This window comes from Hippocampus guttulatus, chromosome 14, assembly GCF_054856545.1.
Source record: "Hippocampus guttulatus isolate MCC_2025c chromosome 14, RoL_Hgut_1.0, whole genome shotgun sequence".
Classification (NCBI taxonomy): Eukaryota; Metazoa; Chordata; class Actinopteri; order Syngnathiformes; family Syngnathidae; genus Hippocampus; species Hippocampus guttulatus.
The window spans coordinates 6,247,994-6,275,992 of NC_141274.1; the positions used below are offsets into that span (position 1 = coordinate 6,247,994).

Genomic DNA, 27,999 nt, shown 5'->3' on the forward strand with positions numbered 1-27,999 from the left:
AGTCTTTGGCACGCCGCCACGTTTTTTCTTTAGTTCTCTTTTTTTGGGTGACGGAAGTGGGCTCCGGTAAGTGTTGCGCATGCGCGCGACGACCCTGACTGACTCCCTTGCAGGGTGTAGTCGGCTTCCAGCACTCCATGGCGGCGCACACAAAGTGCTGAGCTCGCCCCATCAAGTTTCGTCTTCGCCCGCAACTCGCTCCCGACTCCCTCGCAAGTTACTCGCGCCTCCCGCCGGCCCGATCGGAACGAGTCGTGCCGAGTTTGACTCAGTTTGGCCCCGCGCGAGTGACGTCGCGGTCTCAGCTGAGGAGCGCCGACATGGCGGCTCCTTCCCCGCGGTTGTACCCCTTGGCGGTGGCCGCCCTGGCGGCCGCACTGACGCTCGGCGTCGGCGCCGCTATGGACGAGTGCACGGATGATCAAGGGCAAGCGCAACGCTGCATGCCGGAGTTCGTAAACGCCGCGTTCAACGTGACGGTGGTGGCCACCAACACGTGCGGCAGCCCCCCGGAGGAGTACTGCGTCCAGACGGGGGCCACGGGGGTCACCAAGTCGTGTCACATCTGCGACGCCCGCGACCCGCGGAACCAACACGGCCCCGCCTACCTCACCGACTACAACAACCAACAGGACACCACCTGGTGGCAGAGCCAGACCATGCTGGCCGGGGTGCAGTACCCCAACGCCATCAACCTCACACTGCACCTCGGTAAGAACCCCGCGTCACGTCTGAAACGCAGGCGAGCGTGTATGTTTGACGTGAGCATACTTGGTCTTCGACACTACTATATACTTGTAAACCAATAAAACGTCGATACATGGTACTAATGGTTAACCCGGGCAGCCTCAAACTTTTGCCACAAACTAGTTTTGTTATCTTGGTCATGAATAGTTAATTTCTTTAGTTGGATATTTAGAAAAGTTCTACTTTATGTACCCCATTTTATCAGTGGCAACATTTTTTTTCCACACTCTTCCTTCTCTCTGTCCACCTACACATTTTTTTTTTATTTTACTGGCCTTGTGGACCCTGTCAAAAGTCATTTTTAGTGTATGCCACAGGCCGCTGAAAATGGATGGTGGGCCACAAATGGGCCACTAGCCATAGTTTGGATAGCCCTGGACTGGAGCAAGGGCCCCAATTTTTACGACTATTACTGCACTTGATCTTTTTGCAAAGATGGCCAGATTAGGAGGGATGAAACAGCCACAGTCTTTTGGAAAATTAACGAGATGCATTTGTTTCATATTTCAGTGACAAAAATGTCAATTTCCATTCAACAGTGCTGACACGCGACACACGATTTTATGCCAGAGAGACTGTGAGTCGGTGGAAATTTGTACACGGGCCGGATGTTGAACATGCCTGCTCTTGAGACCTTGTTTAATATAAAATTGTTCAAATACTTGCGATTTCAGCCTCATCAGTAAATATTCCCCAATTTATCTCATGCCCCATAGAATCAGACAATCTGCCCCCCCAAATAAAAGATTTGTAACCATCTGCTTTTACTTTGGAAAGCAAGAAAAACAAATTTCTGCAATGTTATGGCCAAAACGAGGAACTGAATCATAATTAATTTGTTTGTGCATTTTTTGGACTTTCCATTTGACGTCATGTTCTATTTTGGGATAAAGGAATGCAAATGAAATTGTTTACAAAAAATGTTTTATTGATTAACTGACAGAATTGTCAGCCACTGATTCATCACGAAAATAATAATTGCTGCCCTAATTTGTTTGCATGTATGTTTATATGTCCTACGACATGCATGTTAGACTGTATGTCAGAAGTTGAACGTCCACGTAAACGCAGTTTAACAAGGCAACACATCATACATGAGAACACAAATATACGTGAAAGATGAAATGTAGCCCCCCCCAAAAAGTTAGCAAGTGCGTGCATGTGCCGTGTTCCACTTGTGGCGCTTGGGAAAATTCCCTCGAGCGTCTCCGGGGCAACGCCATAAAGTGGACTTTTATTTTGTCTCTCCGCTCCCTCTGCTGGCTGAACTTTGACCCCGAGTGAGTGCGGCCCAGGTGGGGTGAGCGAACGCAGCGGGGACAGTCATCCCAATGTTATTTGCGTGGGCATTCTCGTCTTTCGGGGCGTTTAAAAAAAGCCATCTATTTCTGCTGGGGGGGTGGGGGGGAATCTCAGCGCCGCATTCCCGAGTCCCCGCGCTTACGTTGCTGGCTTGGGAGGAGCCGGACGTGCCGGTGTTGCTGCGGCGACGTCGCGCTCGGGTAGTGTGATGTCAAAAGCGGGATTCTTCTGCTTCCTGATAGTTGATGAGAACGGTCAGCTGAGGCTTTCAGTGTGGGAAAAAGTCAGCCGGCCAGCGAGCAGCTGTTGAAAATCGGACTCCTCCTCTGCTCCCCTCTGGGCGTGGGAACGTGATGCGGAACATCTGCAAGCTCAGCTGGCCTGCTCCTATTCACAGAAGCGGCTTACCTTTTGGTGCCGCGCTTCGCCCGCATGCATGTCTCCGCGAGACGCCGCCATCTGAAGCCCATATCAGACTGAACAGCAAATGCTTGAGAGTGTTTTTGCACGGAGTGAATTTTGTTCTTTCGTCAGGGAAGACGTTCCTTAGACATTCTCAAAGAGTTTTAGTTGTCCAAAAATGTGGAACCTGTTCAAAAAATTGACATCTTAACATTTCCATTTCTTTGAGACAAGAAAAACGGTTGCCGACCGTTCTTTGCAACCTTGAATGAACCCTGAAGAGAGAAAAAAACCAAAACATTGGCTACATGCACAAACATTCGGAAGCATTTGCCGCTCAGTGAGATATGGGCTTCGGGGCGTTCAGCCACCGTCTTTCTTGAGCGCTAATCCTGTTGAGGCTCACGGCTTGAGCTGGAGCCTATCCCCCCGCTCACTTCGGACAAAAAAGACACACTACACTCAGGATTGCCTACCTGTCAATCACAGTGCAGAAGGCGCATAAGTAGGGCTGCAACAGGAAGTGTTCCTGTCGAAAGGATGAAATTTGGACAATGTGAAGTTCAGCACTTTGTTAAAACGATCACTTATCACAATAGTTGCCAAATAATTTGAGAATTGATTAGTTGCGCCTCTGCTTGCTGGACGCGTTGCTTTCTTGCATTATCCTAACCTGCCGTTTGATTGAAGAAAGTCTTTGTCTCCAAAACGAAAATGCACTTTTACAAAGAAATATGTATTGGTCAGTTTGGGCCAGCGTCTGTTTTTATTTTAATATACTCATGAAATTTAAAGATATTTTTTCCCAACACACACACACATACATATATAATTTTTTAAAACCCTTTTGGGGGGGGGGGGGGGGTTGGTTGCCTTTGTCTACAAATGAGCTGCCCCATGTGTCAGTTTTTTTTTCCTCACAAGTGTGTCTATTATGTTCGGACTGGACGTCAATTCCCATCACTCAAATGATCGAGTTCACCTGAACGACTCATGTCTGTAGTTGAGTTCAGAGGTCACGGGGGCGCTGCTGCGCGTGACAGTCTGTGCACGAGGCTTCCGACTTGTCTCGTTGCGCCTTTGAAGTCTAACCTCTGCATTCCCCTGTGCGATGCGCTAATTATGAGATGCACATGCAGAGGCCGCAGGCAAAAATCAACTGGATAACTTTTTATCGTCACTCACAGAATGACCTGAAAATTTGGAAGCAGTGCTGGCAACCTTTACTCAAGAATTGTGTGTGTGTGTGTGTGTGTGTGTGTGTGTGTGTGTGTGTGTGTGTGTGTGTGTGTGTGTGTGTGTGTGTGTGTGTGTGTGTGTGCGCGTGTGCGAGAGAGAGAGAGAGAGAGAGAGAACATGCAGGGTCCAACATTAACTCATTCAGTACCAGCCAATTCTGGACCAAGTCTGAAAAGACGTTTAAAAACGTCTTTGGGAGTGAATGAGTTAATGATGGGCCCTGGTAGCCAGTAGCATTTGTGCCAAAGCCAGCACAACATGGCTCCTGGTTAGCATCCCTAACGGGTGGAACGTGTAACATGTTATTAAAACTTTCATGATGCTGCGGGAAGTTGTCTGTGCTTCTTCCTGTCTTGATCACACACACCACCTGCTTGTATTTGGGAGTTTGTGTGTGTGTGTGTGTGTGTGTGCGCGCGTGCGCATCTTAAAATTCTTTCCAATCTCATTTACATATTTTGACAGCGGCTTAAATGAGTTATTTGAGGAATGTCGAGTGATTTAAGTGACTTCCTGCTGTATGGGAGCAAAAGGCTGTGTGGGAATTTTTGGACAGAAGCAGCTGGTGGAATCGGGTGGGGGGGGGTCTTCACCCATTTTTGACGCGACAAGGACAAGCAGACGCACATGGGGGTAAATTAATACTATGCAGACTACGTCAACTCCTAATTTGCAGTTAGGGATGTCATGGGTGGGTGTGGCTTAAAGGTAAACCTCTTTTTATGGAGGGTGAAAAATGCGCGTTTTACATGCACATTTGATTGACAGGTGAGTTTTGAAACGACATGGAGCTGGTCTGCTTCCATACAGCTATTCTGCTACTCAAATACTTTAAAGGGTGGCGGGGGGGTGATATTAGCGGGGGCAGGTTTGGGTTGGGGTCATGATAAAGGGGTGCTGGTATCCCACTGGGATCGGTAATGAGGTCAGCGCCGTTTGTTCCTGAATTCCTGTTATCCTGATGCCTGGTGGAGGCGGGGGGGGGGGCTTCTTTGGTGCTCTCTTTAATTAGCACACTAATGTTTATACACACATGCACACACACACACAGGGCCGGTTATCACCTGCAACCGCCACATGACGCTTTAATCTCCTCTGAACTTGCTTGTCGTGTTGATTAAAGTCCGTTTGTGTGTCTGCGTGTTGATGTGTGTGAGAAATGTTCAACAAAGATGGCTGTCGCAAGGAATGCAGTAGGCAGGGCGAGCGCCATCGTGCGTAACTCAAACGCGCGCGCGCGCAGCCAGCATCCATGTTTTGTCGGCGCGTGCAATGTCACGATTGGTCGCAAACAATTGTCGACTGTTAACAAGATGGAGGCGCGCATGGCCAAGCTGATCTTTGCTCCGCGTCTGCCGCGGCATGCCCACACGGACGCTCAAAGCGTTCTTTGATTTGCTTGGAATGCGGTGAGATCATCGGGATGTTTTATGACCCCCGCCACGGCCCCCCTCCCCACCACCACCACCTCCCCCGCACTCCTCCCTGGAAGTGTTTCCCAGGAATGCTTATCAGAATGTTTCCCCGAGTGGAAAACGGAGCCACTGAATGTCGTCTGCCAGGAAGTTGGTTTGACGTTAGCCTCTTCATTGATCAAACGCCATAAATCTGTTCCAGCCTCGCCCAAAAAAACATCCCAAATTCCTGTCATATACATTTGAACGTGCAATCCATAATTGTGATTGTCCTTAAAACATTGAGTAATGATGCATCATTGACTCATTCACTCCCAAAGAGGTTTTTATGAGTTTTAATTAATGATTCCCCCACCCCCATGTTTTGCTCTGTGCACTTAGCTGGCCTTATTTGAAGTGCGGCTTTTGTAAAAACCTTGGAATATTTAACTCATTCACTCCCAAAGACGTTTTTAAACGTCTTTTCAGACTTGGTCCAGAATTGGCTGGTACTGAATGAGTTAAAAGCATGTTACATTTTGTAATGAGTGCATGCGTCTCGATTTGGACAGTACAGCTTCCCCTTTTCAAGTGGGATTCATTTCAAGTCACATATAAAAGTCGCATTGTAAAGTCTGAGCAACTTTGCAGATGCACGGTTGTCAGTAGTCTCTCAAGCGCTGCTCCACCGCCCGCGCACATATTTGGCTTTCGATGAACGGCAGCGGGGGCGGCATGCGTCAGTGGCGGAATGGTCGTCTCAACCCAAAGGTTGGGGGTTTGATCCGCAGCCATTGTGACCAAGTCAAAGTGTCCTTGAGCAAGATACTGAACCTCCTGATGCTCCATCATGAGTTGGTGAATGTGGTCACGGTGGGAGGTGCTTTGAAGCTAGCCAAGCGCTATACGAGTGACAGCCCATTTATCATTCTGATGACGTATAAGTCGGATGTGTTCGGATGAGCCTTTGTACTGCATATCCGACTTATAGCCTCAATACCAAAGAGGCCCGGGTCGTTTTGAAGACTTTGTTGCAAAACGGCCCTTTTTTTTTTCCTTTTCTTTTCTCACTGGAGTTTGCTGCATGAAAATGGGAGAATCAAAGTGGCAGCTTCTGCATTTTTTCAAATGAAGAGGTGAAGCTAAATTATCCATTCACAAAAATAGGGCAAATCGAAAACACTTGATTCGTTGAATTTTCTAAATTGATGATTTTATTTGGTGAAGTCTACCTATCCCCCCCACCCCCCTCCATAGGTCAACTGAATGACACATACAGCCAAATACTCAAATTTGCTGGCCGAACCTTCACATCTCTTCATTTCCTTCCCTCTCGCTTGCTTTCTGTCCATCGTAGGGCCTACCCTCCCTATGTGAGTGGTGGGGTGGTCCCAGGAAGGAAAGTTCTTGTCGGGACTTGTCTTGGTGGTGGTAGCTCGCACTTCTCCTCAAGGGAGGGCTCAGTTGGGGTCTGCTGCTGCGCACAATAGTTGACGGTGGCCTGATCAAGTTACACCGCCTGCTTCAACACCTTTCGTCATTGTTTGACATTCTTTCACGTGAGGCACACATGCGCGCACGCACGCGCAAACACGCACGCGAATGCATGTCGTATCTGCTGTCTTCAAGTTTCCTGCTGTTAGAAAAAAAAAAATCATCCAATCAGCCTTGTCCGTTTTATTTGCTCTCCACTCTGAGGCCCCAGCTGAGACACCCCCAACAGACAAACACACACACATGCCCCCATATCACATTGTTTACACAGCACATTCTACACACACACACACACAAAATCGGGCCCAGGCCTGCTCACACTCGTTGGGTATGCATGTGTGTACGTGTCCTCACGCAGCGCCACTTTGTCCCAAGATGGACGCCGGTATGAGAAGCAGATGTTGCCAGGATGTCTTGTCGGCACGATGTCGTCATGCGTGTCACGTTTACCGGTCGTGATGTCACACTCCAGCACCTGGTTATGTCAATTTCGTGTGTGGGGATGTCTCCCTGGTTACATATGATGTCACAGAGTTGCGTTTGATGTGTTTGTCGGTGATGATGTCACATTTTAGCATCTGATGTGACATTTTCACACACACACACACACTAACGCGCGCACTCATACACAGACTCAAACTCAGACAGGTTAACACACATTAACACATTAACACACACAGACACTAACATGCGCACGCTAACACATAAACACAGACACAAACACAAACAAGTAACACATTTTGAAGCACACACACAAACATTAACACACTAACATAGACACACACACACACACTCAAAACAGATACACAAACTCTCTAACTCAAGCACATTAACACACACAATATAACACTGCACTAACACTCAGACACTAACACAAACAGATGGATTAAGATAAGATAAGAAAAAATCTTTATTAGTCTCGCAATGGAGAAATTCCCAATTCACAGCAGCAAAGTTATGAAAGGAAGAAGTACAACAAAAAAATATCGGAGCTGCTGGAAAGGCAGCCACTCTCGCGGCGCCATTTTGAAGTCAAAATAACAAAAATAACACAACACAACACATAGGCACGCACAAACATAGGACAACACACGTCAAATACACACTACCAGACAACCTAACACATAGAAAATCTAGGAGAGGACACAAACGGGCGCAAATAAACACACGCACTAGTATTTTCAATACTTATGTGTTAGCGTGCTTATGTGTCATGTGTTAACTAACTAACGCGCTTTGTCAGCTTCTTGACGTTTGACCATGTGGTACGTGGGCGTCTCCCTACAGGAAAGGCCTTTGACATCACGTACGTGCGCCTGAAGTTCCACACGAGCCGTCCCGAGAGCTTTGTCATCTACAAGCGGGGCAGCGAGGATGGCGCGTGGACGCCGTACACTTACTACAGTGGCTCGTGCGAAAAGACGTACGGCTTGGGCAACCGCGATTTTATCCGCACGGGCGAGGACGAGCGGCGAGCGCTCTGCACCGACGACTTCAGTGACATCTCGCCGCTCACCGGCGGCAACGTGGCCTTCTCCACGCTGGAGGGCCGACCCAGCGGCTACAACTTTGACCACAGTCCCATCCTCCAGGTGCGTCCCGCCGTCCAGACGAGATGCGCCCGCCCAGTGCGGCCGCTCGGCATCCGCCTTCATCCACCGCTTGCCTTCCTTATTTGACCCCGGTTGCCCGTCAACTGTCAACTTATTTTGGGCGCCGCCGTCAGTCATGTGACACGCATGCTCTCTCCGTGGGGGGGGTTAACGCTAACAAGCCCGCACTGACACGAACGGAAAAACGCACACATCACACACTGTGGTGATGTCACGTTTGCTGTGATGTTTCCTGTCCCGTCAATTTATTCTGGGTGGCGGTGTCGGACTGCCATCGCCTCATGTGACACTCCTGCAGTCTGCCGGGGGCGGGGCTTTACACCTGCTCAGCCCCCGCTGCGGCGGCGCCATCAGTGCGTCGTTGCGGTTGGTAGTGCTGCGTTTGACTGCCGCCATTTGAAGCCCCTGGCCCGCCACGCACTGATGTCAAGCTGCCAATGAAAGCATGTTAAAAGTGGCCCGCTGCGGTTTGTAACTCTGCTTACCTATTGCCCCCTACTGGTGTGAATGGGAAGTACAGTGAACCGCAGTTCTTTTTGGGGGGAAAGTTGGAAAATCCCCAGGAAAAAAGACGTGTGTGCGTGCGCATGTGTGTGTGTGTGTGTGTGTGTGTGTGTATTTCACTTAAAAACAAAATTTTATGTAAGTTCCGAGAAAAAGCATTCCTGAAATAAAAGTCCTGTTTTTTCTGAAAAATAAAATTCTAGATTATAACATATCCTTCATTGATACATTAAAACACAGGTGTCAAACTCAAGGCCCGGGGGCCAGATCCGGCCCGCAGCATCATTTTATGTGGCCCTCCGAAATAAAATCGTGTCACCATGCATGATCCTTGCTAAAAAAAAAATGTGTCAAAATGTCAAATTATCATCTGTAATAAATTACGTTGAGATTTTACAATAATTGTGTTACCCTTACAAGTAATAATGCGATAACGTGATTAAACATTTTTGTGGTTTCACTGTCATAATGGCCCTCCGAGGAAAGACCTAACTCTAAAGTGGCCCGCGACAAAAATGAGTTTGACACCCCTGCATTGAAACATCATTCTAGAAAAACCAACCAAACTCCGCACAGGATGGCCGCAGCCGGGACTGCTGGATGTGCTAACTGCTCATCTGCCGTCTTTTTTCTGATTCAAAATGCTCTACAATCCCCCCCCCCCCCCCCCCCCCCAAAAAAAAAAATCATCCCTTTCTGGAAAGTCTTATTTTGGAGAAAAACAAGTGGCCGTGCCGCTTTCTCCGGCAGCAATCTTGCGACAGAGGCCGACAGGCAAGGGCAGACCAGCTGCACATCGGATTCCTGCTGAAAGACGCTTCCAGAAGACCGCGTAATTGATAGTACGTTGATGGCGCAGCTGCAGGGTGGGGGCTTTTGTTTAAGTGGGGGTGGGCTGCTTACTTTTCTATGAGAAAGCTCCAGAGCAGCTGCCACACATCCAACGATGACAACCACATCCAAACGTCGAGTTGTCTTCCGGACACGCCCACTTCCTAGCAGACAGAAGCCCTCGGTGGGCCCCGTTACACAACCCCAAATCCCCGCCCCGGCCGTGCGGCGTTTAATGATTGACACGTGGGCGTGACAGCGAGGTAACAAAGGCCGGCGTGTTTGCTGAAGCCGGGATTCAGGAAGTCAGGCGAAAGAAGAAAAGTGTGGAAACACCTGCTCAAACAAAAGCCTGCTGGCTAAAATGACCCCCCGCAAACCTTTTTGGGCCCAGGGAGGCTGCTTTTGCCTCACCGAAAGGGACGATTCAACGTTGGACCTAAAGAATATTAAATCACGGCCACTTTTCAAATGTAACGTTCCAAAATCCCGACTGGAAAAACGTTTGTCCTGATGCCCTTTATTCGCATTTTACAATTTTCATGTAAATATTGAAGTTCAATATTCCATGTCTTTTTTTTATTTCAGTTTCAAATTTTATGTATCCATGAAAGTAAATGAATCAAAATTCAAAAAAGTCCTAATCTTATTCTAAATCTGTCGACTTTTTCCCAGTGAGTTGGAATGTTATCATATTCACGTCAAAGTTGAACAAAATATTTTTCTCTTAAAAAAAAACAAAACATTTTGTTGTTCAAAAAATAAAATGGATTGATTGATTTTTGGTTGTGAGATTCAGGGTTAGCGTGTGCTTGCTAGCTGCATGTTTCCTTGCCAGTGTAAATGTTGAGCATTTGTTTGTCACGTCTTCGCCAGCGTTGGCGCCCCATTCTCCCGCCAGACGCAGATTGTTTATCTTGTAGCAGCTGCGGTGAGCTCCTACTCCATGGCGAAAAACAAAACCCTCCTCCGAGGGTCGTGATAAGCTTCCTGACGATAGCGAGCGCTCGGCTAACTCCAGTGGCCTTCACGGCCTGTTGTGCAACTTTTTTTTTTTTCTTCAATCGGCCGTGACGAGACAAGATCGGACGTCCGAGGCCGAACGAGTGTTTTCGTTGGCTGCTCGCTATGTTTCAAGCGGGACAACAAATGTCTTTCCCAGCACAGACATTGCCAAGGAGGGCCTTGAGCACGTGTTGTGGTCTGCTTTTGGCTTGTACACCGTGTTCGGATGAGCGCCTCCGTTTTTTTTTTTTTTTGGCAGAGCCCCGCCGCATCCATCTCTACAGGAAACGACTTTTAAGATCTGATATGCTTTGGCTTCTTGCCGACAAATGTTTCGTTCTGGAAAATTGAATGACTGAAAGAATTACAAAAAAAAATTGATTTGTAGGAGAGGAAAAAAAATGGCACGTGGAGAGGTATTTTCTCCCTTGCGTGAAAAGTACACTTTCACACATGGGAAGTGCTCCTCTTCATGCAGCAAGTGCACCTTTACCAACCACCAGTACAATGTCGCATTAGGGAGTTATTCCTTTACAGATGGGACATAGGAAGTTATACATGCAGCTACACTTTTGCACACAGGAAGTACACCTTTATGCACAGGAAGAATACCATTAAAATTGGGAAGTACAGTTATATACTTGGAAAGAAAATAATCATTTTCAGGTGAGAAGTGGGCAGTTATATAGTTTTTGTTTTTGTTTTTAAACAAGAAAGTAACGTGGTTAAATTCGGCCCTTGCTCTTGTACACTTGGGAAGTATATGAACATATAGGGCACAGGTGTCAAAGTCAAGGCCCGGGGGCCAGATCTGGCCCGCCACATCATTTTATGTGGCCCACGAAAGCAAATCAAGCATGTCAAGTTCCATGATGCTTGCTAAAGTCTGAAGCAAAATTTCAAATTGTTATACGTAATCCACAACAACAGTCGTTATTCTTGACTTCTGATTTTAAAACTAGTTCTTCAGCAATTTGTTTTGCACTGTGTATGTCATATGTGGAGGGGATTAAACATATGGTTTCCCAAAATTCATAAGGGAAACCGGAACTACAAAAATGAGTTTGACACCCCTGATGTAGGGGCTTTACTCCTTTAAACACACAAAGTATACATTTATAAACAGGAAGTGCTTCTTTACAAACTGGATTTAGTGGTTTGCTTTGCTGGAAATGTGTTCCTTGCTCCAAGACGTGACGTTGAAGCCTGACTGCACTGTGTGATGTGACAGGACTGGGTGACAGCCACCGACATCCGCGTGACCTTGAACCGCCTCAACACGTTTGGCGACGAAGTCTTCAACGACCCCAAAGTGCTCAAGTCCTACTACTACGCCATCTCCGATTTCGCCGTGGGCGGAAGGTAAGCCGTCGCTCTCTGGGAATGTTGTCTCCCTAATAATGCCCGCAACGCGCTTCCACCACACGGCCGGCATTCCGCACATTCCTGGCCGGCCGGCCGGGATTACGAGCCCACCGGAACGGGGCGGGCCGAGCGCGAGAAAGGGGACGCAGAGTGGAGCGCACCGACGCCTTCGCTTTCCTTCCTCGGAGTGGGAGGGGGCGTTTCTGTTTTGTCAAAATCAACCGAAAACGCTCTGAGACTTTTGCAGATGTCTGCACTACAAAACGGTTTGCCATCTGACCAACAAGCCCACATTTGTCACTCTTCCACATTTTCATGCCAAAATGAACAAATCCATGTCGAGCTTCTACATTCCTTGTCCAAATCAAACCACTCCCAACTTGTAAATGTTCAGCTCATTCACGTTGACAATCACAGTGACTTATTGACAGCAGTAAGTCACCCTCCTAATAGCTTTTTGTACTAATTAATAATGCGTTGTAGTAGTTCGAATGCACCTACCATAATTTCACGACCATACGGCGCACCGTATTAAAAAGGCGCAGTGTCAGTTACGAGTGCTATTTCTGGATTTAACACATACCGAAGACTTTTTATTACTGGACGCAGGCATGGTGAAATGTAGGCTAGCTTTAACAAAACGGTAGCATGCGTGCACACACTAGCGTATGTTTTTAAAATGGCAGCGCATGCAAAACGGAGTTCGGTCGTACTTTATTGAAGTATTTACTCACATTATAATTTTTGGGAGCAATTATCATTATCAAATCAATCAAAGTCCTAATCTTCTGTATCCGAAATGTACAGCCGGGCAGGTTCACAATCAAACGCACCAGGTTCACTCACGTCATAGTCAAGTACGGTAATAACATGTGTCGTTCATACAGTGCGAGAGGTGATTTACGTGGTGACTGATTTGCGGGGACGAAACCCTGCGGCCGCTTTTCCTTCCGAAACACATTTTTTCCACGACATCTGCCAGCAGCAAATAGCAAAAACCACAAAGAGCACAAAAGCGTCAATCAAATGTTTTTGGTTTTTTTGGGGGGGTCCCCTTCCTTGTCCGCACGTCTCAGCTTGTCCTCTTCTTCCTCCTCGGTTCCATCTTGTTCATCCCCCTGTCATTTGGACTTGATTGACCTTTTAAATAGATAAATAGCTCCCTATAGTTTTCTGCAGTGCATAGTTTTCGAAAATGTCAAAATATAAGTGAAATGTTAAACTTTTAATTATTTTCGATTTAATCACAATTAAAAAAACAAAAGGGGCAGAGAGTTCCCAGCATCAGCAGCATCTCTTATAACATCAGCTGGAAATTTAAAGAAACAATTGCATGAAGGTAACACGGTGTGAAATTGATCCCTTATCGGCCGTCTGGTTTTATTGATATATGCTGATGTTCGTCAAGATTTCGAATATCGGCATCGATAGTCGGCCTGGCTGATTATCAAAATCTAAAATAATTTAATCTACGTCTTCCCAAATTTCTAATTTGACAATATACTGTATATAATAAAATCTATTTCTGATTCATAATATTAGAAATGTCATACTGCCGACTATCAGTGATTCCTTTAAGTCCAAAAATTCAAGTCAAGTCAGAAACACACTTAATAAAAGCAACACAGTTATAGAAAAAAGTAACTAAGTTTTTTTATTTCTTTTTCCGTGCATACTTCAACTTGGAAGCTTATTGTTGTCTGTTGTGTGGTGGATGTCGCTGGGAGATTCACGTGCGCCTATTTCTTGCCACTTGATGGCTTGTCTGGGCCATTGATATCAATATTTGTAAATATTGTAACATCCCTGTTTTTTCGCGTCAACTGGCGAAACAATAAAATTTGCCGGGGGGGGGGGGGGCGGCTGTTGCGACTTCTGGAATATGGAACGAGCTGCTCCCCCAAATGGGACCCCCAACCCTTTTCTATGCTGCCCTATATTTATTTATTTATTTATTAACATTGTATGAATGTGTGTGCACGCGTGTGTTGTAGGTGTAAGTGCAATGGCCACGCCAGCGAGTGCGTGAAGGACACTCAAGGTCGTCTGGTGTGTAACTGCAAACACAACACGGAAGGAGTGGACTGTCAATCCTGCAAAGCCTTCTACAACGACCGGCCGTGGAGGCGGGCCACCGCCGATAATGCCAACGAGTGTCTACGTAAGAGCCTCCCCTCGAGGCGGCGCCGCGTCACGCTCGCGTCATGCCGGCTGACGCGTGTTGTCGCCGATTGTGTTTGCCAGCGTGCGACTGCAGCGGGAAGAGTTCCGAGTGCTACTTCGACGCCGAGCTGTACCGGGCCACGGGTCACGGAGGTCACTGCAAGAACTGCGCCGACAACACGGACGGGCCCAGGTGCGAGCGTTGCCTGGACCACCATTACAGACGCGATGACACCCACCACCGCTGCCTGCCCTGCGCCTGTAATTCTGTTGGTGAGACGCAGCTTATTGCTACCTATATCGTGCCTCCTGGACACGCCCATAAAGGCACCGGGGACCCCCGGATGCCTGCTAGCGTGTCACATTTGCAAAATGAAGAGTGCTGTCGTCTTTGTGGAATTTTCTCCCAAAACATGGAATCAAAATCCAGCAACAAAGCAGGTCGGCGGGGCTCAACATTAACGATGCCCCCCTGACCTCCTTGCCACTGTGTGGGCCCACTGGCCACATTCACACGCAAATGTCAAAAGTCACAGCAGCCGAAAAGTCAAGCCGGGCCAAGTTGAGAGTGATTGTGTGTGTGTGTGCTAGGAAGTTAACGTGTTTCCGTGCGTGCGCGTGTACCTGTGTTTAGGTTCGGAGTCTCCCCAGTGTGACAACCGAGGCATGTGTGCGTGCAAACCAGGAGTGACGGGAGAAAAGTGTGACCGCTGTCAGCCTGGATTTCACAGTCTCACCGAGGCTGGATGCAGGTAAGGCAACCCCCAGACGATACCACAACAGAGACGTGAGTCCGACCCTTGAAGATCAGGGGACACTCGGCACAATGTGCGCAGGTTGACATCCCCGCGGGCGGACCAAGCACACCTCTCAGGCCACACCGGAGTCAAAACTTTGTGAACATTTTAAAACTTGAAACGACTCAATGGCTGCACTGCATTTGTTTACGGAGCAAACTTGCGGCTAAAACGTGAGTCAGCCACATGTCCTGTTGCTTACTGAATATGTTACACGAGGGAGTTGAGAATCCTGTTGTAGACTACTCATGAATACAATACACATGACTTGATTTTTTTTGTTCCTGCAAAAGTGCAGCGAGGCTGCTGAACCGGACTCAAAAGTGCCCCCTACTGACACAATCTGTCTGTGCACACACACTACTTGTTAAAGTTAACGTCTGTGTGACCTTAGACAGACAGTCACAAAGGAACCAAGGACGACATCAAAACAACAGCAAGCCCTCCCTCGCCTTATTTAAGTCAATGCTACTGACTCAAAAATAAGGAAAAAAACTGCACGGCACAGTTCCAAAGCCAAAGCTGCTGACCAAAAAGTACATAAAGACTCCAAAAACAAAACAAAACATCTGAATGATGAAGAGAATATTCTGTGGCCTAACGAGATTGCACAAGTTGTGTGTGCGACTTAACGGTCTTTGCTGTTTCCGTGGAATATGATCAAAGTCTATTTATTTGTATGACAGCGACGATGCCAATCATGATGCTGACGTGTTTTGCGCAGGCCGTGTTCTTGCTCGCCATCAGGAAGCACTCAGGAATGTGACGTCAACACGGGACAATGTCGCTGCAAGGAAAACGTGGAGGGGTTCACCTGTGACCGGTAACACACACACACACGAGCCGCATGTCAACACACGGTGACCTTTGAAACCTTTCAGGTGTAAGCCAGGCTTCTTCAACATGGACGCCAGCAGCGCCGAAGGCTGCTCTCCGTGTTTTTGCTTCCTTCACTCGTCCGTGTGTGAGAGCGCGCCCGGCTTCAGCATCCACATGCTGAGCTCCAACTTCGAGCGAGGTAGGCGGTTGCACGTGCGCGGGCGCGTATGCTGGTTCCACACTGACCCGTGTGCGTACGTTTTTAGATGAAGATCAGTGGACGGGTCAGCAGCGCGATGCGTCGAGTGTGCCAGTGCAATGGTCGCCCAACAGTCAGGACATCTCCTTGGTGTCCCAGGACTACTTCCCCATGTACTTCGTAGCTCCAGGTATGCGCATGAGCACGTACGTGTGTGCACGCGCAACGGCGCCTTGGCTTTTGAGTTTCATTTCTTCTGGTCGTTTTTCATTAAGAAACAAAAGCACTTTATAATATTTTATTGCAGCAAACCATATAGTAATAATCAAATATATTTTATATATATATATATATATATATACACAGTGAAACTCCTCTACAATGAAACCTACATGGGCAAAAATACCCCCCAGTGTGAAAAAAAATCTTCATGCATTAACACCATTCCCACTCTCCTGCCCCCCCCCCCCCATACAACGAAAAAAAAACCCTGTTGCGTTATACGAAATCTTTTTCTCCTCTCTTGCTTCCGGACGAGGTTCACTACAACGAAGTCTAATCCAACAGCGACCTCTACTGCTTCGTTCGGAAACGGCAACAGCAGCCACCACACTGGTTTACACATACGCAGTAGTCCAGGAAGTATTTGTTATTGTTAGTTTCAGACGCGGCACGAACGTTGCATTGCTAAAATGGCTCCAAAACGGACCTCTGGATGTCAAGCGGCTAAGACAAGAAGCGCTCTGACGCTGCAAGAGAGGGTAAAAGTGATCAAAATGAAAGACGGAGGAAGCAAAATAAAAGACATTATCCAAGAAATTGATGTAAGTGAAAGTGAATGCTGATCGTAAATTTCGCAATTTCTTTCCCTTTTTTCCTTTCTACACTGACTATGAAGTGTCAAATAAGTGTCTGCTTATACTTATGCACTACTGGAATAAAAAAAGCGTACACATACGTTTGTGTGTGTGTGTGTGTGTGTGTGTGTGTGTGTGTGTGTGTGTGTGTGTGTGTGTGTGTGTGTGTTTACATGTGAAATCAAATTTGCTACAGTGAAAAAAACCCTGTTGTGAAAAATTTCTTGCTGCAAACATGATTTCGTTGTAGAGGAGTTTCACTGTAATATTAGAGCGGAAATAATTCATCCGTTGTGGTTCATGATCTAGTGCTACATTTATTATGCTGCTCCTTGGTTCACTCACATGTCAAGACGCCACTGCTGTCGGAGATATGCCGTGGCGACAGTGCGCGCGTGTGGTTGACGTCGCGTGTTGTGGCCTGTCTAGACAAGTTCTTGGGCGACCAGCTGCTGAGCTTTGGTCAAAACCTGAGTCTGAGTTTCCGGGTGGACCGCCGCGACAGCCGCCTGTCCGCCGAGGACCTGGTCCTGGAAGGCGCCGGAATTCGGGCGGCCGTACCACTCATCGCCCAGGGCAACGCCTACCCGGCCGATGAAAAGCAACGCTACGTCTTCAGGTAACAAGCGGACACACCTTGACCTTCTCTTTCAACTTCTCTTTCTTTTTCCTCCTCCTCTCCTCCGTCTTCTTCCTTGTTTTCTTCGCCCTTTCTCGTTCTTCCCTCTGTACCTTTTTTCCTTCTTCTTCCCCGTCTTCGTCTTTTTCTTGAGCTTGTAACTCTGTTTGACTGCAGTATCCCTGTGAAATAAAAAGGGACTGCTGACCCTCATCATCCTCCTTCGTCTTCCTTTTATCCGTCTTGCTCCTCATTTTTTTCTTCCTCTTCTTCTTCTGCTGGTCCTCCAGACTCCACAACAGCGCCGACTACCCTTGGAGGCCAGCCATTAGCCATTCAGACTTCCAGAAACTCCTCCATAACCTGACGGCCATCAAGATCCGCGGCACTTACAGCGAGAAGAGTACGTCAATACGCGGCCACGCCTTCGCTCATTCCCTGCAACATAATCACCACAAAGAAGGGTCATTCTAGTGGACCTGGAGAGTTCCAGAAAAGTCCACAACCGAATCCTTTTTCCGGCATTCACTTTGTTAGGAAGGACCAGAACCTGTAGTGGCCTTCCCTCAGCATTCCGAAATAGCCCAGTCAAAGTATTGCAAGGGTGTGCAGGAAGTTCTCCTTACTCTGTACCGGCGTCTCTCAGGTGCCGGTTACCTGGACGACGTGTCACTGGTGACGGCCCGGCAGGGTCCGGGGACGCCAGCCCGCTGGGTGGAGCAGTGCACGTGTCCTCTCGGCTACGAGGGCCGGCGCTGCGAGCGCTGTGCGCCGGGCTACCGCCGTGCCCACCCGCCACTCGGGGCCTTCAGCGCCTGCGAGTCCTGCAACTGCAATGGCCACAGCGATGCCTGCGACCCGACCACAGGTAGGACGTTACTGCAAAATTCAAACCGCGCACGTCGAAATGGGAACTATTTTGATCATTTCCTATCGTATTGTTCATAGTTTGATGGAATTAATTCGCCGATGAAATGCATATGTAACATTGCTTATTTTATCGGGGTGTGCATCTCCCCTCAAAAGATGATTTGATGAACTTCTCGTTGCTGCAAATGTGTGTGTGTGTGTGTGTGTGTGTGCAGGCGCATGCAACTGTCAACACAACACGGGGGGCCTGAGCTGCGAGCGCTGCCGGGACGGTTTCTATGGCGACGCTACCAGGGGGACGTCCTCGGACTGCCAGCCGTGCCCATGTCCCGCTGGCGCCACCTGCGCCTCGGTACCCAAGAGCGGACAAGTGGTCTGCACCAACTGTCCCGCTGGCACCACAGGTACCACCCGGCACTAATATATATCGTGGTGTATGTATGCATACGTCGTTCCGGGTTTCCACGTCCCAAATCGGGTCGAGCGTCTCAGACACGCTTTCCAGAAACCGGTCCACCTTTTTCTTTGCAGGCAAGCGGTGCGAGCTATGCGACGACGGTTTCTTCGGGGACCCGCTGGGTGAGGGCGGTCCGGTGCGCGTATGCCGCGCATGCAAGTGCAGCGACAACATCGACCCCAACGCCGTCGGCAATTGCGACCGCGAGACGGGCGAGTGCCTGAAGTGCATCTACAACACGGCTGGCTTCTTCTGCGACCGATGCAAGGACGGTTTCTACGGCAACCCCCTTGCCGCCGACCCCGCCGACAAGTGCAAGGGTCAGTCCGTCAAATTACGCCGCCGTCCGATGCTCCGCGATGCGGATGCGCGTCACGTCGCGTGAGATGCTTTGTGAAGTCACGTGAATGGCAAGGCAGCTTTGTTTCTAGCGCACGTTCCAGACACAATGCAAGTCGGTGCGCTTCACACAACCAAAAGCACAGCACCTAAAAGCATTGACAACGGAAGAGCTGAATATATTCACAAAGCAAAGAAGAAAATGATCTTCCTGAAATGACAAAAAGAACATTCATTGTCAAGATTGAAACGCATCATTTTAAAATTCACTTAGGGTTTAGTCGTTTGTTTTTATTAGGTTTTCTTTTTTTTTAAATGGTTTATTTTAGTTTTGATTTGACTAGTCTTTGAATTTTTTTTTTTTTTTTAAATACATGGAATATTTGTTGCATGCAAGATAATTCAAATAAAAGCTTGCTGTGGTGTGATAAAGTCAAGTACACTCCAGTTCTAAAACAGAACAAACTCATGTATGATATGTCACATCAAGTGTCCCTTCTCCCCCTTTGTCAGCGTGCGCATGTTCCCCGTTGGGCACGGTGGGCGCCCAGAAGAGCTGCTCGGCAGTGACGGGCCAATGCCCGTGCTTGCCCAACGTCATCGAGCGAGACTGCAGCGCCTGCCAGCCGGGATTCTTCAACCTGCGCAGCCGAAACGGATGTGAGCGGTAAGACCCTTCCCTTGCTTGTTTGCAAAAAGCGATATCATGAACAACAAACAATGCCCCCTACTTTACATGAGAACAATCTGCAAAAGATGTCTTGAGATAGGAGCCATCATTAGGCCAATGACTCGCTTTGATTTATGAGCGCTGCAAACTCAACTCGACGTTCATTCGAAGTTGCTGTGTTGTTGCACGGACGTTCGTCAGACATTCCCAAACGGCTTTGAATGGCTCGTCCACAGGTGCAACTGCGATGCCATCGGCTCGGCCAACGGCCAGTGCGACATTGTCAGCGGGCAGTGCGAGTGCCAACCGGGCGTCACGGGGCCCCGATGCGAGCAGTGCGAGGTCAACTTCTTCGGTTTCAGTTCGTCCGGATGCAAACGTACGAACGCCCGACGACCGTCTTGCGATGCTCCTACTTGAACTCTGACCTTTACTTGACCTCCCCTAGCCTGCGACTGCGACCCCGAGGGAGCACAGTCGGGGCAGTGCCGGGAGGACGGCCGCTGCCACTGCCGGCCCGGCTTTGTGGGTGCCCGCTGCGACATGTGTGAGGAGAACTACTTTTACAACCGCTCGGCGCCTGGATGCCAGCAGTGTCCTTCCTGCTACAGTCTCGTCCGGGACAAGGTGAGGACTCTCGCTCGTGTCACTCAACACTTGGCAGACACGCGACTACATTGGACTTCAATTACTCTACGCTACCAGTTGTTCCTTCCCTTATCAATTACCAATCAAAAAGATTACACATTTTAACTCTTTCATTCCATAAGACGTACTTGTACGTCTTTTTAAAATTAGGCCCCGCCTACCAAGGACGTACTTGTACGTCTACGTCTTTTTTTTTGCGTCATAGAGAGGAGGAGGGTCTGATGCAATCTGTGAATGAGAATAAGCCGTTTGCATTGTAAATCATGTAAAAAAAAGCGACCAGTAGGTGGCAGTGGTGCCTCACGTGATTGAAATGCATGCTTTTACAAAAAGCTCTTTTTCTCAGTTTTTTGCCCAGGAATCGCCATTTCCATGAAACTTAGCCATTTTGTAATGCCGATTGCTGAAGAATGGAAAAAGATAGAAACAATTTTTTTTCTGCCGAAAGAAGCGAGTCCACACTTTATTTTGGTGGGCTCCTTGTTTATATAGCATTAGAACCAAATATTCGGTGGGCCTTGCAAGATCAGACAAAATCCAGTAAAACGCTGGGATTGACTGCCAGGTGCACACCTTAAGACAATGGGGCTTTTTTTTTATGCCAATGTTGCCCCTCTCCCACCAAGGATGTGAAACGCCTGGCAATCTTATGTCTTGTTACAGTTTGTATTAATAAGATGATCCTTCTGTCTGAGGTGTGTTACGAGTGTATTTTACGAAAGCATGGCTATGTGGAATATCCTGTTTTGACTGGGCTATGTCGCTTGAATGTATTGCAAAGCCATTCAAATTATTGGCAAAGTCGTTTGAGCACACGCAGTTATGGCATTACCTTGTGGCGTTATGGGACAAAATCCATAATTTTTAGCATTCACATTTTTAACAATACATTCGAATAAAATAATTAATACGCACAAATGCACAAATGTGTGATGTCTGCCAAAGATAAAAAATAATAAATAAATAAATGATTTCAGAAATCCTTAGGTGTGTACACGACCTAACCCGAGTGGGCCTCAACTTGAGTTCCACAAACTTGAGATTTACATGTACTAGCTCGGTGCCCGCTAAGACTGCGGGTGTTTTTGTGGCAGGTGAACCAGCAGCGCCAGAAAATCCACGAGCTCCAGACGCTCATCGACAACCTGGCATCCGGTCAGGAGACGGTCAGCGACAAGGCTTTCGAAGACCGCCTGAAGGAGGCCGAGCGTGCAGTCCTCGACCTCCTGGACGAGGCGCGCGCTAGCAAGGGTAGGCGCGCACGTTGCCACATAGGTGGCTGCGCAAAGTCTGCCCCGCGGGCTGTGCACGAACTTCTCTCTTGTTTCATCTCGCCCGCCGGGAAGAGTACAATGTTTAGTGCATTCGTGGGATGCTTTTTTTCCCCCAAAAAAAATCTGTTAAAATGTGAACAAAAATAACATTATTTTGTTTTTTTTTTGTTTTTTTAACTCAGTCAGTACCGGCCAATTCTAGACCAAGTTTGAAAAGACGTTTAAAAATGTCTTTGGGAGTGAATGAGTTCATGTCATTGGTTATTTCATGACAATGAATGATTTATCGTCATATAAATGAAATTCAGACGTGGACCGAGCTCTGCTGGAGCGTCTGAACGCCATCAACGGCTCGCTGACGACGCAGTGGAACCGTCTGCACAATGTGCGCGGTACGGTGGAGCAGACGGGCGCGCAGGCGGACCGTGCGCGCAACCGAGTGCGCCAGGCCGAGAACCTCATCGACCGCGCCCGACAGGAGCTGGACAAAGCCAAGGACGCCATCGCCAAAGTGGTGAGTGTCATGCCGCATCCCGTGATGACATTGTCGCTGTCGAACGCGTCCTTGAAGGTGCGGCGTATGCTTTCAGGACATCAAATCTCCAAGCGGCGATGGCGATCCCAACAATATGACGCTGCTGGCCGAAGAAGCGCGCAAACTGGCCAACAAGTAAGAAGGGGGTGCTGGAGGACGTAGGTTGGAATACATTTCAAAGCAGAGGCACACGGCGTGACAACTGTTGTTGGCACAGGCACAAGATGGACGCCGACCAGATCGAGAAGATTGCCAAGGATGCCAATGACACGTCCACCAAAGCTTACAATCTGCTTCTCAAGACGCTGGACGGAGAAGGAAAGACCGCTCAACAGATAGACGAGCTCAACAGGAAGTAGGTGGCAAAAGTATTCATCATGGGACTGATATGACACGTTCGCTGAAGACAAAGTACATACCATATTGGCCCGAATATAAGACTGCCCTGATTATAAGACGACCCCCTCTTTTTCAAGACTCAAGTTTGAAAAAAGACTTTTTGAACACCAAATTAATTTTTATACAGAAAATAATTACAGTACATCTGAAACAAATGATTATAACAATATATTTGAGAGAAAAAGCATGTTATTTTGCCTCATTCAAATCTTAATATCTGAACATTTAAATATGTAAACCAAAGTGCAATCACATTCGTAAATGGCTTCTGCTTTTTGAAATGTAAATTACACCATAACTTCTCCTCAGCTGCCGGTTAACCTGGCCGATCATCGACCCACTTTTCTCCAGATTGTCGCTACGTTTCTCCATTTTCTGTTATCTCTTCTATTATTTTCTTCTCTTTTCTTTCTTACCGCTATTTTTTATTTTTCTTCTTTGTGTTACCGCTATTTTTATTTTTATTCTTCGTGACGGGTTCGCTTTGGCCTGGGGAGTCAAGTTCAGCATTCGCTTCAATGATATCTGGCGCCATCTAGCGTCGTGAATTGGAATAATATCTAGACCCTGAATATAAGATGACCCCCACTTTTTCAGTCTTATTTCAATGCAAAAAACACCGTCCTATATTCGGGCCAATACGGTAAGTAGTGACTTATGTCACAGAAGATTTCACGTATCGACAAAAAAATCAATTTGATGCTCTCCTCCAAATAAAACCCGTCGCCTCCGTGGCGGAAAATAAGCGACACAATCATCGTTATGGCTATCGAAGCCCACGACACACCGAGCAAGAAGACAGATCGCTAAGTTAATGTAAAGGGGTGCTTCGCTGTGCAGTTACACGTTTCACAGAAGTCTGTCCATGGGAGTTGAAGTGAAGTGAGCGGAAAAATGTACTTAGTTCCTGAAATGCGGGTGCCCTCCTGTTCAGATACAAGGAGGCGCTGGAGCTGGCCAAGAGTTTGGAGAAGCAAGCCAACAAAGTCCAAGCAGAGGCGGAAGAGGCCGGAAACCACGCCATCAAGATCTTCGCCAACCTCACCGGCCTGCCGCCCTTCCACACGCACGCCCTGGAGGTGCCGCCGGCCGTCCCGCTTTGCCGCCGCTTCCCGCCACCGCTTCCCGCTTGTAAACGCGCCTGCTTCCTGTTTGCAGGAGGAGGCCAACAAGATCAAAAAAGAGGCATCCGACTTGGACGGCCTGATAGACAAGGCGGTGAAGGAGTACAATGACCTAAGGGAGGACCTGGCGCCTAAAGAGCGGGAAGTCCAAAAGCTTCTTGAGAAAGGTCGCAGTGAGCAGCAGGTAATGGATTTTCTAGAATGTTTCAACACGTACTACATGTGATATAGTCACAAATGTCGCTATGGTGTGGAGCACAGGCGTGTAAAAACCGAATGTTAAGCGAATAGCCATCGGCCATATTCTTTATCTTCTGCAAAGATCAACTGGTATTGGTGCAGATGAGTGTGTCATTGATAGCTGTGGTGGCTCTTTGGCGTGTGGGTCTGTATGGCTGCATTTTACTGCCCGCTGGTGGTCAAGATGGACACAATTCATTGAAATCATTATGAATAAAATTATTACTTTGTAGAATATTCGTGCATACTGTTTTCCTTCTTTAAGAAAACGGGAGAATGAGCAAAGGAATGTCAATTTCATTCATTTCATTGGGAAAACATGATTTGAGGTTGGAATGTTTTGAGGTACAGGCATGCTCATGGAACGAATGAAACCCGTAGGTCAAGGCATAACTGTATTTTTGCTTTGAATCTGTTCCCCCCCCCCTTTGCTTTACTATCGTTTTTACACTAGCAATGTACACAGAAATAAGATCAATTTGAAAAAAAAGCTAAATAAGAAATAAGGAAGCTGTTTTTTTTTTGTTTTTTTTCTTGAACATGAAACATGCCGGTCTCCTCTTTTCTTTCTCGTCGTGCCTTGTTGTGCTCCAGACGGCTGACCAGCTCCTGGCCCGCGCCGACGCCGCCAAGGCGACGGCGGAGGAAGCGGCCAAGAAGGCCCAGTCCACCTTCCGCGAGGCTGAGAACATCCTCGACGACCTGCGAGGTACTGGCTCCGCAACGACACACGTCCATCTTTTTACCAAGTCATGCGAGTCAAGCCCTTTTTCCTACTTCTTCGCAGACTTTGACCGTCGCGTCAACGACAATAAGACGGCAGCAGAGGAGGCACTGAAGAGGATCCCAGCCATCAACGCCACCGTGGCTGCTGCCAATGCAAAGACGCGGCAGGCCGAAGCGGCGCTGGGAAATGCGGACGCCGATGCCAGACAGGCCAAGACCAAGGCGGAGGAGGCCGAGCGCATCGCCACCAACGTGCAGAAGGTGGGTCACTCGCCCGCCCCCAAGTGGACAGCCGACTTAGCAGTGCTCCAATTTCAGATGGTGACAGGAGCTACAAATTTTACTCTGGAAGTCAGAGTACTTTTACCTTCCTTTAATACTCAAACAGCATGCGTGCCTTGTTTGCTTTGAATTTCTTGTAAGTAGCACGTAGCATGAAACAGTCTGCGTTCTTCAAAAACTGGAAGCGACACCGGTATAGTCACCCCTGTGAAGAACGAGACAGCGGGGCGTCACAACTTTTCCTGTTCGATCTGGACCTATTATTAGAACCCTAACGGGCTGTTAACCTGACACTTGTCCGCATCCCGCCTCACGCCAGGGCTCGGGCAAGACCAAGGAGGATGCCGAGAAGGCCTTGCAGGATGCTGACAAACTGGACAGCGAAGTCAACGCCCTGATGGATGAGCTGAGCAATGCTGAGGAGCAGCTGAGCAGGAAGAAGGCCGAGGCAGACCAGGACATGATGATGGCCGCCATGGTACGAACCCAACCTTGCCGCACCATGTTACATCACATGATTTGATATCACGTGATGTCGTGTAACACGTGATCTTCTGTGACGTCCTATGTGTCATGTGACACTGTCATGTTGTGTCACTTGATGTCACATGACATGATTTTGCTGTCATGTCTTCTGATGGCACGGATTGTCATGTCAAGTTACGCGTGTTGCTGCATGATTTCACGTTTAGTGATGACATCAGTTGCGGTCGCACGATGATGTTTTCTGATGTCATGTGATGTGGACACTCAACATGTGGCGTTGCATGTCACAAAACGTCACGGTGTCACACGATGTCGCGTGTTGGCCTCAAGTCACACACACAAAGTGTTCGACTTGAAGTGATGTTCACATTGAATCAATGTGGCTGATATGCCTTTCGACTTGCGGCAGGCGTCGACCAACGCCAAGGAAGCAGAAGACAACGCCCGCAAGGCCAAAAGCGCCGTCAAGACAGTCCTCAGCACCATCGCCGCCCTGCTGGAGCAACTAGGTAAGCGCACCACAATGAGCTGTGGTTGAATTGTTGCACCTCCGGTTGCATGTTGGAAGTGGTGACTGATCTTTTCCTACCACGTGTCCCTCAGGCAACATCGACAAAGTGGACGTGAGCAAACTGACCCAAATCGACGAGTCGCTGCGCCGTGCCAAGGACAAGATGGCCGACAGCGAGCTGGACAGGAAGTTGACTGAGCTCAACGATGTGGCGCGCACGCAGGAGGCCATGATCGGCGACTACGACCGGCAGATCCGAGAGATCCGCGCCGACATCGCCAACCTCAACGACATCAAGAACACGCTGCCTGACGGATGCTTCAACACGCCTTCCCTGGAGAAGCCCTAAATGTTCAACGTCGCAAAATGCCTCAAAACATCACAAACGCGTTACCAAAACTCCACCTTGATTGTTTTTGTCTTTTTTTGAACTGTGCATAAGCGCAAAGCACCAGAGACCACCAGCACGAACCCCACGAGACTGCACGTCCGCCGCCGCAACAGGAAGTCCCTCCCGCTGCCAGTTTCCTGGGTGCGCGCGCCGCCGTTACCTGTCGTGCCCCCCCCCCCCACATTGGAAGGGCTCACCAGCAGTGACGATCCGCCACCCTACATTTTATTGTCGTTCGTGACATCATCATCATCGGCGCAAGAAGGGTTATCACAGCACATCCTGAGGGCCCCGCAGGGGTCCGTCTGAAGCCACTTCAGCATTTATTCAAAAAGCGCGCAGCAAATACATCTTCAAATGACTTGCCCTAAAGACATTTGAGCATTTATTGGATGTCCTGGATATCCAATTCAATGGCCGTGTTTTATTTCAGGACTAAGGCCTGACTAATTTGGATTTTCCGAGGCCCATTGAAATCACGATTCAGGCCACTGGTAGGATTTCCAATAAATGCTTTCCAATAAATCAATTGGTCGATATCCCACTAGTGCGCCAAACGAAGAATGAAAACTAGTGTGTTGTGAATCAATGCTCAAACAGCTTTATAGAAAATTAGCACAACAACATTTTACTCATGCCATTGAACTGCACTAGTTGGCATCCATTTGCCACTTGTACAGGGTAGGCAATTCCAGTCCTAGAGAGCCGCAGTCCATCCTGTTTTAGAACTTTCCCTGTTCCAGCAAGCTCTGTAAAAGCCTGATAATGATCCTGATCATTTGAATTTGGTATGTTGGAAGTGGGAAACTTCTCACACAAGCAGGACTGTGGTGCGGCTCTCTAGGACCGGAGTTGGCTACACAACAGGCCAAAGAGACCTTAACTCTGCTGTGGGTTTCCCGTAGTTCATTCCACAATACAGTACAGTATTTCCCCAATTTGGAGTCCCCGACCCCCAAATTAAACAAATGTTTTGCGATTCCCTTTTGAGAAGAATTTGACATGAAACAATGATACGATTTTCCACAGGCGCTGATTCATTTGACAATCAATGAGTTTGTTGAGTTGGGAAAGATAGCTTTCCATAATGTGACATCATATGACTGCACACAGGAAGTCCCTCCCAGTGGCAGTTTTGTGCACGCGAGCAGCCATTACCCATCATGGCCCGGCGCGTAACCTTTCTCCTTCTCTTGTGTGACGTCGTTGCTACATGCTAAGCTTAACGCGTTTGCTGTCAGGCGTGCCAAGCACGCCAGCGACCAATCAGGGTGCGGCCGCATCGGTCCTGCCCCCGCTCATCCCGGTCCCGCCTCTCCAGTCACGTGGTGACGTCACTCGGACTCTATGCAACTTTTGTACATTTGCTCTGATACACTGGTGCTAAAAATATGTAATGTGCGTATGTGTGTGTTTTTTTTTTTGATTTTCACGTTTTTGTGTCAATAGCGACGTGCATGTGCACGCGTGCTCATCAAGGTCGCCAATTTCTTAATGTTCTTTATTTCTCATGTCACGCGACTGAAGTGAAGACATAGTTAACCTGTGATTTGTAACGACTTTGTGCCTTAATATGAATTTTGTGTGTGTGTAATCCAAACAAGAACACTATGACCTTTGACCTCCATCCATCCATCCACTTATAGTCATGTAAGCACACGTGTGTAATAATAAACAGTATTGTTAAGTTATCAGGC

The 27,999-nt window shown here is 48.1% G+C and overlaps 1 protein-coding gene across 1 annotated transcript; it reads left to right on the forward strand.

The window, feature by feature from the left end:
- The first annotated feature begins 101 nt into the window (after positions 1–101).
- Positions 102–27,993, forward strand: lamc1 (laminin, gamma 1). Its single transcript, XM_086129380.1, has 28 exons — positions 102–711; positions 7,866–8,170; positions 11,763–11,893; positions 13,891–14,057; positions 14,141–14,332; positions 14,694–14,811; positions 15,581–15,679; positions 15,738–15,874; positions 15,942–16,064; positions 17,161–17,350; positions 17,641–17,753; positions 17,997–18,218; positions 18,436–18,624; positions 18,752–18,997; positions 19,530–19,683; positions 19,923–20,065; positions 20,135–20,313; positions 21,429–21,585; positions 21,917–22,122; positions 22,199–22,278; positions 22,361–22,498; positions 23,477–23,621; positions 23,701–23,850; positions 24,501–24,615; positions 24,694–24,893; positions 25,234–25,392; positions 25,810–25,909; positions 26,004–27,993. Exons 1-28 carry the CDS (start codon positions 321–323, stop codon positions 26,258–26,260), a joined length of 4,806 nt encoding a protein of 1,601 aa, XP_085985506.1. The 5' UTR covers positions 102–320; the 3' UTR covers positions 26,261–27,993.
- The last annotated feature ends 6 nt before the right edge of the window (positions 27,994–27,999 follow it).